This window comes from Camelus bactrianus, chromosome 25 (genome assembly GCF_048773025.1).
Source record: "Camelus bactrianus isolate YW-2024 breed Bactrian camel chromosome 25, ASM4877302v1, whole genome shotgun sequence".
Lineage (NCBI taxonomy): Eukaryota > Metazoa > Chordata > Mammalia > Artiodactyla > Camelidae > Camelus > Camelus bactrianus.
The window spans coordinates 13410241-13424111 of record NC_133563.1 but is presented as its reverse complement, the minus strand read 5'-3'; the positions used below and the strand labels follow the sequence as shown (position 1 = coordinate 13424111).

General features: G+C 32.6%; 1 protein-coding gene across 6 annotated transcripts in view; it reads right to left on the bottom strand.

The window, feature by feature from the left end:
* OXR1 (oxidation resistance 1) overlaps nt 1–13871 on the bottom strand; it is a 380568-nt gene that overhangs the window by 5124 nt on the left and 361573 nt on the right. For 3 of the 6 annotated variants that reach the window (XM_074352620.1, XM_074352621.1, XM_010955827.3), the window contains 4 exons: nt 4314–4439; nt 3402–3554; nt 1818–1913; nt 168–241 (listed from right to left, as the gene is read on the bottom strand). In XM_074352620.1, the coding sequence (XP_074208721.1) occupies nt 168–241; nt 1818–1913; nt 3402–3554; nt 4314–4439 (449 nt within the window). Of the gene's footprint in view, nt 1–167; nt 242–1817; nt 1914–3401; nt 3555–4313; nt 4440–6224; nt 6306–13871 lie in introns of all 6 variants that reach the window. The other 3 variants (XM_074352619.1, XM_010955826.3, XM_074352622.1) reach the window with 2 other exon arrangements.

Sequence of the window (13871 nt, the reverse complement as noted above, 5' to 3'; positions counted from 1 at the left end):
TTCAAATAAAGCACCTTCTTGAAAATATCATACTTTCTCACTCATAATATACAAATTAGGATTCTAATGTCAAAAGTTTCCAAAGATACATGATTTTATAAAAAAACACAAAGGAATTTTTAAAGTTTCCTTAAAAAACATCATGATAAAATGTTCAAGAGACTTACCCTCCACCACCAAAAGCTAGTGAATCCATGTCTCCTTTGATAAAAAACATATTATCTCCCGTCCACTTAAAGACCTACACGAATGAAAAGAAGCTTTAAATATGTAGGTAAAGTTAAAAAAACCTAGATTGATAGCAAGAGAAATACTGAGAATAGAAAAAATTGGGGTAGAAGGGTCTGGTGGTTTGGGTTTCAGTGTTTGTAGGACTAAATTTGAAAGCATGTGCTCTACTGCAATGTAACCTTCAACTGAATTCCTCAAATCTTATTATTTCTTCACACGTGTACTTTTCTGACTTTACAGGTCAAGAATCAGGCGGTTAATGAAAAAAGTTAAAGAAAACAGAAAATCAGTTTTAAAAACCTCAATTAGATGCCATTAACTTTGATTTTAACATCAAACATATATGTACGTTAATCCAATAATATTTTATATTTTGATATTGGGCCAAAGTCTTTTCTTTGGGTATGAATTTGCTGATCATCATTCTCATAAAAGCCTATAACACATGTTTATGATTTTCAGTTTCAATTTCTTTAAGGAGCAGTGACCATAAAAACACTTGGGAAATTTAAGGGTAAAATTTCTAGATGTTAATTTCTCACATATTTTTAACCTTTCAGAGGAGTTCTACCTAAATGTAATACAATAGTGATTTATAGCACTTCACCTTCATAAAAATTTTCCAAAGTATTCATCATAGTTTTCAACAAAACAAACTTTAATATTCACTTTTTCATAGATATATATTTGTTTAATCGTATTATTACAGTTATCAGATAGAAGCACCAAAAAAAGGTTTGAAAGTAAGCAAAACTGAAGATTCAGAAATCTGTAACAACTACAAGCTCCCAGTTAGCTGGAGATGTCAGCTGATGTTCTATGGAAGGAATGGAAAGCACTGGTTAATCTGGTGAGCCACCTAAACCCAAGTTTGTTAAGAGAGTTCCTACTGTGTTATCAGATTCTTCCTATTTTGTTCATTATAGAAACTGTTTTAAAGATAAACTCTTTTTTTTTTTTAAACCAACTATGATGATTCCTACTGTCAAGATTATAATTTCATCTCCTAGGAACTGTCTGACATTCTGAACCTGAATGTATGTGAGGTGTGGAGATTGCACCCAGTATTTTAAACAGAATCACACATTCACTAAAATTCATGTGTATCTTTAAATTTTAGATCTTATTAGATTTAGAATATATCTAATTTTAGTCAAGCCACAATAAAGGGAAAGAAATCATGTAATCACTTTTGATTTAAACCCAAATAATTTACTTTTTAAGTTTTTAAGGCTGACTTACATCATTAAACTTATTTAGTCATTAAGTTTCTAGGAATTTTACAATGATATTTCATAAACAAAATAGAAATAATGAGGTATACTCCTTACTGAGCCCATGACATGTGCCTGGTACTATGCCAAGTGTTACACGATTTTCATTTAATTTTTAAACACCCTTGCTAGATTTTCTGATCCCCATTCTATCCACAAGAAAGTTAAAGCGTAGAATGGTCCAAAAAAGTGCTGTTACCTGTCAGTAAAAGGCAGAGATTGAGAGACAAATGCAAGTGTGTAGGATTTCAAAGTTCTTTTCATTATGCCATCTTTTTATAAACTGAATGTAACTGGAGTAACTATCCTTACCTCAAATTCTGGACAGAATGTAAAGACAAAGGTCTCTCCAGTACCATAAAAGCCATCGCTTACTTTAAACGGCTCAGATGCCAATGCACCAAAAACCTAAGGACAAAAAGGATGTTCAATGACATGACTATTAATTTGTTTCATTAAGCATTATCTCATATACATGTTTAAGTAAAATGCAAAAAACAGGACTCTAGCATAGTTTGATCTACTTGTACTTAAAAAGGGAAACAATCAGTTGTCATGTAACTCACGTTATTGTCAAGTGCAAAGTATACCAGTTTTTCAAAGCGGAAAAGAACAGATCTTTCCTAGTTTTGAAATCTAAAAAGATGCTTCTTACAACAACTGAACAGGGAATTTACAAAAATGGTTGACACATCTCAGGAGGACATTGTACATACAATATGGATAACATGCTGCTGTGGGATTACAGCACTTAAGGAAGTAAAAACCCTTCAGTATAAGTAAATATTCTACTACTAAAATGATACGCTATTTTTTCCTCCATTAAACTCCACGAGGACAGGACTTGGGTGTGATTTGTTTGGTCCTGTAACTCCATGGCTTTACACAGTACATGAAACACAGTATATACCCTAAAAAAAGGCATGAATAAATAAGAGGCTTGGGCAAGTCATTTCAATGCTCTGGGTCTGAGGTTCCACACTATCAAGTGAGAATGCAGTTTGATAATCTCTATGGATACTGTCTCTCCTGACATCTTATTTTCATAGTCTAATTTTTAAAACAGACTTCCTTATCATAAGGTATGTATATAAAATACAAACGTACAGATTAATTTGGAATTATCACAAAGAAAAGTTCCAGTTAACCTTCATTCAGGCCAAGAAACAGAACATTACCAGCACTCCAGTAGATTGTGCCTCCTCAAAATCACCACCTCACCTCCCCAAAAGAAGCTACTAGGTCTGACAATATCAAAGATTGGTTCTGCCCATTTATGAACTTCCTACTTCAGAAATAAACCAATGTTTCTCTTGCTTATCTGTGGCTTTGTCCTTGGTATCATTCTCACACAATCACCTTTAACTTTCAAAACTTTGCCAATGCTTCAAGACTGTCAATTTCTACCCTTTCCCTGAACCTCATGCTTATCTCCCCCAGATAGGAATGAACAACCTTTACTCTAAACATCCTCCTTTTATTTTGAGGGGGGAGGGAGGTAATTAGTTGATTTATTTTTGGAGGAAGTACTGGGGATTGAACCCAGGACTTCGTGCTTGCACTCTACCACTTGAGCTATCCCCTCCCCACCTAAACACCCCTTTTACTTTGTATAGGTTCTCACTATACTAGGCATATTTTGCTTGGCTTTAGAGATATTCACATGCTTTAATGTTCTTTTCTATCTAACCAGAATCCTTTTGAAGACAGGAACTCTTTTATTATTCTTGCTCATGTCTATCCTCTGTAGGACTCAGCATTGCCTTGCATATCAAAAGCACTCCATAAATAGCAGTTAAACTTAATACAATGTACTAATGAGAGTAATTAAGGAATATGCTACAAGTTACTGTAACCTCTTAAAAGGCAAGGTGTCTATGATGTTACTTTTCATACCTGCCCATCACTGTCTTTAATCACCATCAGCACTGGGGTGTCTAAACCTGTCATTGTTCGATAAAGGGTCTTCAAGCTTGTGCCATGCTTTCCGGTACCATACACAAGAGTCCATGGATAGCCAATTGTTCTTGGTGGAAGATGCTTGGTAAGCTTTGAAAAATAAAGTGTTAACACATACTATCTTGATAGTCTGCTTATTGTCATTTTGAAGGATACTAATGCCAGTTGGAATTTAATGGTACTTTATAAAATGTAGGCTACAAAAATAACAGTAGAAATTATTTATCATTCTCAAAGATACTGAGATGCTTGAAGAGTAATTGTACATCTCTCAGCATGGAATATTAATTGTTCACTAGGAAGAGAAGGAATCATGCCAAACAAGATACAGATTAGAAAGAGACAAGAAACAGAGATTATTGTTTGTGCCCTCCATATCAAATCAACAAAAATATCTGATGGACTGTAAGCTTAATTATTAACCTCTTAAATCTAGAGCCAGACTATCAGAGTTAGAAATCAAGCTTCAGTGCTTTATATACTGTGTGGCTTTGAACATTTACTCAACCTCTCTATGCCCAAGTTTCTTCACTGATAAAATGTGCCAATAAGAGCACCAACCTCTACAGGTGTTGGAATAACTACATTAAGAGAACCTACATAAAGCAAGTAACTAGCACACAATATGAAACCAAATACTGGCTACTGCATTGTCTCACCTAAATTGCTCCTGTTATTTACCTTACGGTCTGCCTTCCCAAATCTTTTACTCTCTTCTACTACATTAGCGGAGACTAAGAGGGGAAGACTGGAAGCAGTAAGCCTGATTCTTCAGTTCTCAGAACACCTGAAAAGAGGCTGTTTTACTCTCATGGGCACACAGAAATGCACCCATGTGGGTGGTCGTACCTTTTCAATCTGATCTGGCAGTAAGAGTTCACTGGGATCACTTAGATTTGGTCGAAAAGATTCAGATTCCAGGTCTGCTTTCACTGGAGCAACCTGCTTTGAATTTACGTCTTCCCTTGTAGTAATCTAAAGAAGTAAACAGCAGCGTCATATTAATATAAAATTGCAACAAACCTTCAAAAATTTTAGCCTTGTGAGAGAAATCAAACTTTATACCTTAGAAAAGGCAGCTAAAGCTTTAATTTAGAATTTTAGAAGGAAAAGGATGCTCCATCTAATAACAAAGGCATATCCAATGTAGAAAAAAGATTTCTTTTACAAGCAGACATTTTTCTCATCCACTACATGAGGAAGAACAGGTATTGAATGATAAACCCCATATTTCTGTGTAAAAAGAGATAGTTGCGTGCAAACTTTAATTTTTCTGTTCAGGGGCAAAAGTGAGCCAGCTAGCTTGCTTTTTATTTGTGCTATTTGAAATATGTGAGATTATTTTCTTCATCATAAAATAGAATTTGCCAAAAATAATTTTTAAAACTTCCTGGGTGCCAAAATTTTAATTTAAACAACAGTATAATAAAAAGTATAGTGTTTCATTTGGGGGGGGGTGTATGCGAATTTGTTTCATTGAAAAAATTACCATCATTGTTAAAAATGCCTTTTAAGTTTTTACTTAAAACAGTACTTTTTAATTAATTTAAAAGTTAATTTGTTCACAAATATATGTTTTAAATTAATTTGACGCATTAAAAAGAATACATGTTTTTGTTTCATGGAAATAATCTCACCAATATTCTAAAAATGATTAAAAATGTTGATTAAAGAAAATTCCTATACAATTTATTCTGTTGCCACTTACTTTTTGATATTAATTTTATTTTAATATATAACATTCAGTAACATTGGCAAATAAAATATACAAAACATATCTATTACTGATGAAACTTCTGAACGAGAAAACAGAATTCTTTTGGAGCAGATAACTAAAATGCAGCAATTCTCAGCGACTGTGATTCCACACAGGAATGAAATCTTGCTAAATTATTTTGTTTCTTTAACAGATTTCTTATCACATCTAAACATATATTTTCAACCAATACATGTTCTAGAACTGCATTATTTTTTGATGAGAACTATATTAATTCTTTCACATCATCATAATGTTTTACCCTTATTTTGATGATGTGAAAGTTTAAAAAAAAAATCCAAGGCAGCATGAGAAGCATTAAAAGAAAAGAACAAGATTCAGTAGTTCTAGCAAAGCCATGAAAGCATATCTCATTAAGAAGAAGAAAACACACCATACACAAAACTGAAAAAATAAGCTCAAATATTTAGTTCTTATTTCTAAAAAAAACACAAAGATTATTTCACAGAATTTTAAATAATTATCTAGTTCTACTGCATAACCTATACTATTCCCAACAATTTCTAATACCAATCAGAAGAACCTCAATAACAAAAACAATTCTTCTCATTTAGATAGTTGATGTGGGGTGGACAGAAACAGCCTTAAAGAAGAGAACCTTGCTATCCATTAAAATTTTAAACATTTTCCCATAGTACCACACCTCTCAGATTCTGTTTAGTAAAGAGTCAATCTCAAACCCAAGACATTCTTCTAATGTTAAATGAAAATTCCTCACCAATCTAAGAAACACACAGTACTGAGAAAAGTTCTAAAGTGACAGAAAATTCCTCTGAATATTTTTCAAATGTAAAGATGCCAGAAAAGATAGTCCTACAGCTCTTCAAGACAATACTCTTTAATACAAAAAGGAATTTTCTGATGGGGTATTTTAGTGCTGCAGTCAAAACAAATCCTTAAAAAAAGAGATTTGTACTGACGAAATCCACTAAAAACAGGGAGTATTCAATCTCTGGAGGGATTTAAACTACTGAAGGGGGCACCTGGAGACGTCTGCAGAGTGTGCGCAGTTCTTCAGTATTTAGAGCATCGATCCTGCGGTGATACTCAGCCACTGACACTACCTGAATATGGAGACAGGAAGACAATAATTCCACTGACAGTAGAGAAAAATAGCCAAAACAAAACAAAAATTGGAGGAATTTAAATGGAAAAGAGAACTGTAGCCAGGATTTCTTTCCCCACTCCATGCTGAAAATCCAAGAGCTTTATAAATCCAACTGCAGTAAAACACACATAAATGAATTTAACTATTATATCCAACTGCTAGTTCATGACACAGGGTTTATTTTATGGATTGTTTCATATAGACAATTTGAGTAAATAGAATTACAGTTGTTTATAAAGGAGATGCTATATAAAACGTAACATGCTTTGCTAACATCAAAGAACATCTAAAACCTAAATGTTTAACAGTTTACAAAGAAAATGGTAGTTTCAACTCTCCCCTTCAAATCAGTTTAACTCCAACATTGCATCCTAATGGCAATACTGGATGAATTTCTTCTAGATAAAAGTAGCAAACATACCCATGCTATATGATCTGTATTAGAACAAAGGAGTAGGAGAGCATGAAAAAGATATGAAGTGCCTTTTAAAATTTAATAAGAAAAACAAGCTCCAGAAAGTAGAATATTACATTTTTCAAAGCGTTATCTAATCAATAGTAATTTCTCAGGATGTCTACTTCAGTCTAAATGACTCTTTTCAAGTTTCTGCCTCTCCTTTACAGTACTTCTTCATAGTGGTACTGCAGTAGTTATTTGTGACTAAAACTTACTGACTTTCCCACATTCTAAACTCCTAATGGAAATTCTGTATCTTCCATAATTGCCTAGACCAGTCTCTTGCACAGTGCTGAATTTGAAAGCCACGTATGAGATAAACATTACTACAAAAAGCTCACAAAACAGACAAGTTTCCTCAGACTGACACAACAGCTAAACCTTTTTCAGATCATGACATAATTCCTAAAACAGTAACTATAATATTGTGAAGTCTGGTGGTGCTGTAAATATGTGCTGAATTTTCTCAGGCTATGACAAATTCCTCTTGTGATCAATCAGTAATGTGTAGAGGTTTTGGCCACAAATGCAGTTAAATCAAATGGCTCATAAAGAATTTAAGCTTCTAATCTAGATTAAAAAAAAAACATTGCTGTAAGATATTAAAGAAGACCTGACAAAATGGAAAGATATCTCATTCACATGGATTAAGAGACTTAATATTGTTAAGATGGCAGTACTACCCAAAGTAATCTACAAATTCAATGCAATCCCTAGCAAAATTCCAACGGCCTTTTTTTGAAGAAACGAAAAAGCAACCTTTAAATTAATATGGAATTGCAAGGGGCCCTAAATGGCTAAAACAATCTTGAAAAAGAAAAAAAAAGTTGGACTCACACTTCCCAATTTATTTAGCCATCTAAAAGAATGAATACACGCTATAACACGGAAGAACTTCGAACATTATCATAAGTGAAAAGAAGCCAGTCACAAAAAGGTCACATATTGCATGTTCACATTTATATGAAATAGTCAGAACAGATAAACCCATAGAGACAGAACATAAATCGGTGATTGCTAATGGCTAGGGGGAATGAGGAATGAGGAATAACCGCTTAATAAGTGCAGGATTTTTTTGGCAGGGGGGATGATGAAAATGTTTTGAAACTAGATAAAGGTGGTGGTTGCATAACATTTTCAATGCACTAAATGTCACTGAATTGTGTTCACTTTAAAATGGTTATTTTATGTTATGTGACTTTCACCTCAATAAAAAAATTAAAACTTAAAAAAAAAGTGTTCTACTGGCTAAAAACATAATAAAAATAAAAGTTTGTTGTTCCAGCCAACTAAAATGAATTAGACACCTCTATAAAGGGCTATGTAAACCTGTTGAAAGCTATGAAAGAAAGACATGAGAATAGAAAAAGGGAAGAGAAACTGAACAGATTTTTCATTCTTGCCATTATTATTAAAATTGGCTTTTGCAAAGCAAGAATGCGTGCAGTGTGATAGCTGACTCTCTACTACAGAGAAACCCAAAGAGGTTATAAACTCCAGCTCTGGGGGATCAGATGGACCTAGGTTTCTCCCCTGTTTATCTGTTTCTCCATAAAACACTGGAAATAATAAAAGCACATAACAAGCAAGGTTTTGTGTAAAGAAAATGAAGAAATAAAATGCATATAAACGATTGAGTACAGTGCCCACCACAGAGTAAATGAGGGCTAACATTATTACTTGATGATTTTTCACCAATTACCCTGAGGGCTAGAGGATAATGTCTGAAGAGTCTCCATCTTTATTTTTGATATTAAAATATTTCAGTTTTGAGAGATCAATTATTTTATATACTTTGAATGACTATTCTGAAACTTTAAATTTTAGGACTAGATAAAAATATTAAAGATTTTTCAATTCAGAACAGAATTTTCAATAAAGATGAAAGAAAAATTAGGTACTAAATATTAAAAAAATAATAGCTTACTTTGTAAGGCCAGCAAAAAAAAGTCTACAAAATATTTAATGACTAGTTACATTTTCTTCCTTTTTTCTATGGCATTCAGTCAAATCAAGAGTCTCCTAGATAAGAATTTTCAAATTAGATGACTTAACTACTTCTCTGCATTCTTTCCAAATTCTTATGGTAAACACTGATTTTATGCTTAAAGCTCCTTCTCTTACCATATAAAACACAGTTTTTGGATAAAAGTAAAACTGAATTTGCTCACAAAAGGGATCAGTTATAACTGTATCAACATCACTTAGAGTAGGAATTACCAGTAAGGGAACCATGAGCTGCCATAATAAGCATAAGCTAATAACATGTGGTAAAATCAGTTTCTTTAATGTCATAAATCTACCTTTTCTTGTCCATACTTAAAATAAAAAACTGTATTCCTTTCTGGGATTTATAAACTCATCACTTCCTTATTCTTAAATATTTATTCACGCTTTGATGAGTGAAGACACACAATAATGTCAAAAGAGTCTGCGAAGTAATAAAAAAAATCTGAAATCAAAGGAGTATAGAAATATACTTCCTCCTCTCAAAATAAATGGATAATAGATTCCTAGAATGGAGATGGAACTGAAATCAGTCTTAATTTTTAATGCCTTAGTAAATCATACTGCATGTACAGAATCTATTATTTTACCCAAAAGATTAAATCTAAGTAGAAAATGGACACATTTTTACAAAATGTCACCCATCACACTTCCAATTATTAAGAGTACATAGTTGAGGAAACCAGTACCTTCTAACCAAAACCGTATTCACCGTCTGGCTAAACGACTCACTTCTTAAGGAGTAAAGTGGTTTGCGTATACTGCTAAATCCCGTGTGTAGGAACTGAAACTGTGACCTAACCTCTGCAGAAGTAAGTGCTACTCTCTAGTCTTTTCAGTTTTTGACAAAGGACTCTCACACAGACAGTATTTGCCTAAGCATTTATTTTCATTGAATTGCAAATGTAAAGGCAGGATTAAATCCACTCATCTCTATTACAAAGATACTAACGACAGAAAGCCCAACAGAAGCTGAAAATACTGAAAAGTACAATTGCTGTCAATACCATGAATAAGAACATGTTCTCCTAGAAAGAAGGAGCAATACTCTGGTCTAAGAAGTTCTCCTTCCAGGATGTTCTATTATTTCACCCTGAGATTATCCCATAAACAAACCAAAGGCTTCCCTTTCTCCAGCTGCCTTGAACACTAAAAAAAAAGGCTGGTTGATTTCTGTGAATGTGCCATTTTTATTTCTTACTTATTCCTTACTTTTTTCCTTAGTAAAGGAAGATGGGGTAGAAAAAAAAACTGTTATCTAATCAATGCCATTTATACTTACTTTGGTAATCCAAAAATAGGTTAAACAAGGAGGAAAAGCTAACTCTGAGCTGCTGTAGCTAACAAAAAGGTATACAACACTATCCTGAAGTCACAGAACCTTCTGTTCTGTATTTGATAATATACAACAAAATCTTTATTATAAAATAAGACCTGCATTATGTTAAAACTGTGCTCCTTTTTGCCTTAAATTAAAACTATTGCTTTCAAAATAATACTTCATGGACTTGTAATAAATGAGGTGTAAAAGGAACAAATAGAGAATCTAAATTAGATAACTGAAAAACAGAATAGAGGGAAAAAAGGTTTAAATCCATAATGAATTAAAAATAGAACACATTTTGATCTGAAAAATTTTTATATTTAAAATTACTTATTAAGTGTATTTGCAGATGATTCTCACAGATTTTCATAAGAAGACAAGATATATTCACTGTTCTTTTACTCAAAAAGAAACCTGTTAATTACTCAAAATCATTCAATTACAATATGCATGTATTATATTAACTTTACGGTGCAGTAAATGCAAGAAGCGAATCTCACAAAAAGGGAATAACCTTGTTTTCCCCAGAGTATACCAGAGGAAAAGAATACTCATTACACGAAGTTGAAATATATTAATATTAATATATTAATCACTATTGTAGTTGGTGACTTCAAAGTACGTCTATCAGTAACTTGCAATTCCAGCAGGCAAAAAATCAGTAAGGACATAGCTGAACTGAACAGTACTCTCAATTAATTGTATCTAATTGACATGTGCAGAATAGTTCATCCAAGAGCCGAATACGTATTCTTCTCAAGCTCACATTGAACATTCACTAAGATAGAACACATTCTGAGACATAAAACACACCTTAACAAACAGAAATCATAAAAGTAGGCTCTCAGATCACAATGAAATTAAACTAAAATTAACAACAAAGAAACAGTGTGAAAATACTTTTTAAAAACAGCCTTCTAATTAACACATGATCATTAAAGTCTTGGGAGAAATGTAAAATAATTCAAACTAAATGGAAATAAAAATACAGTGGGGATACAGTGAAAGCAGGAATTAGAGAGAAATTTATAGTATTGAATGTATATGTAAGAATAGAAAAATCTCTAAAATCAATCACCTTTGCTTCCATTTTAGGAAACTAGCAAAAGAGCAAATTAAATCTGAAGTAGAAGAAAAGAAATAATAAAAAAAATTAGAGCAGAAATCAATGAAATTGAAAACAAAAAATCAATAGAGAAAAACTCCATAAAACCAAAAGCCAGTTCTTTGAAAAGATCAGTAAAATTGATAAACCTCTAGCCAGGCTATCTAAAATAAGAGAACAAACAAATTATATCATAAATGAAGACAGACCATCACTATTGATTACAAAGGATAATAAAGTAAAATAAAGGAAATGTTACAAACAAATCTATATCCACAAATTTGCAAACCTGGATAAAATGCACAATTTCCCTGAAAGACACAAACCAGCAAACTCACACAAGAAGAAACAGATTATCTGAATAGCTGATATCTGTTAAACAAACTAAATGAACAATTGATCACCTTTCAAAATAGGAAGGATCAGGCCCAACTCTAGACAACTAAAATGAATTAGCTACCAGTAAACATCAAGGTAACTCCATGAAAAGCTATGCAAACTTGTTGAAAGCTATGACAGACATGAGAATAGAAGAGAGGAAAAACTGGACAGAATTCCATTCTGGCCAGTATTATTATATTGACTTTTGCAAAGCTACAATGTATACACTATGGCAGCTGATTCTGTACTTACAAAGAAAGTTAAAGAGGTACGATCTCTAGCTCTGGAGCATCTCCAGTGAATCCAGATAGATTCACTAGTGAATTTAATCAAACACTTAAGGAAGAAATTATATTAATTCTCTACAATCTCTTCCAGAAAATAGAAGCAGAGAAAATACTTCCCAACTCATTCTATGAGGCACTACCCTAATAAAAAATAAACAAAGGCATGAAAAAAAAGAAAAGCTACAGGTTAATATCTCTCACAAACATACATGCAAAAAGCCTCAACAAAGTATTACCGAATTGAATTCAACAATTTATAAAAAGAATTATATACAATGACCAAGTGGGATTTACTTCCAGGTATGCAAGGAATATATGCAAGGTATTTCAACATTTGATAACCAACTGATGTAATCCATCACATCAATAGATGCAGAAAAAGCATTAGTCAAAATCTAACACTCATTCATGATAAAAACTCTCAGCAACCTAGAAACAGAGGGCAAACCTTTCAACTTGATAAAGAACACCTACAAAAAAAAAATTCTACAATTAACATTGTACATAATGGTGAGAAATGAAATACTTTCCCACTAAGATAGAGAGCAAGGAAAAGATGTTTTCTCTCACCACTCCTATTCAACATTGAACTAGAAGATCTAGTTAACACAATAAAACAAGAAAAGGAAATAAAAAGTATACAGATTGGAAAAGATGGAATAAAAATGTCAGCAGATGACATGACTGTCCATATAAAAAATTCTAAAGAATAAACCAAAAATTACTAGAATTAATAAGTGTTCATAGTAAGTTTATAGGATACAAGGTTGATACACAAAAGTCAACCATTTCCCTCTACATCACCAATGAATAATTGAAATTTGAAATGTAAAACAATTCTATTCATACAGAAAAAAAAATGAAATAGGTTTAAATTTAACAAAATATATACAAGAAAAGTACAAAATTCCAAAGAAAGAAACTGAAGAAGATAACCCATGATCACATATATAAATAGGAAAACTCAACAGAGCAAGGTATCAGTTCTTCTCAACTTGGTCCATAGATTCAACACAATTCCAGTAAAAATCCTACCAAGTTATCTTGTTGATATAGGCAAAATGATTATCTAAAGTTTATGTAAGAAGATCCCAAGGCCAACACAATAATGAAGGAAAAGAATAAAACTGGAAGACTGACACTACTCAATTTCAAAATTTACTATAAAGCGACAATAATCAAGACTGTGAAACTGGCAAAGGAACAAACAAATAGACCAATGGAACAGAACACAGCACTCAGATATAGACTCACACAAATAAAATCAATTGATTTTTGACAAAGAAGCCCAGATAATGCAATGAAGAATGGACAATCTTCCACCAAATAGTGCTGGAACAACTGGACATCCACAGGCAAAAAAAGTTAATCTAGACAACGTCCTTATACTTTTCACAAAAATTAACTCAAAAATGGATCATAAACCCAACGTAAAATGAAAAACTACAAAACTCCTAGAAGGCAACACAGGAAAAAAATCTAGGTGCCCTTGGGTTTTAAAATGTGTTTTTAGATAGAAAACCAAAAGCAAGAAAAAAAAAATGAGTAAGTTAGATTTCTTTACAATTAAAAATGTCTGCTCAATGACAGACACTGTCAAGATAGTAAGAAAACAATCCATAGACTGGGAGAAAATCTTTGCAAAATATGTATCTGATAACTATGTTATCCAAAGTATCAAAGGATGCTTAAAACACAATAATAAAACAACCTAGTTAAAACATAAATGTTCTGAACAGACACTTGAGAATATGGAAAGATGCTTAATGCTTAACATTATATGTCATCAGGGAAATACAAATTAAAATAATAGGATACCGCTATAAACCTGTTTAGAACGCCCAAAGTCTAAAGCGCTGACAACATCAAATGCTGCTGAGAATGTGGAGCAACAAGAACTTTCACTCACTGCTGGTTCAGCACAAAATGGTACATAGCCACTTTGGAAAGCATTTTTGCAG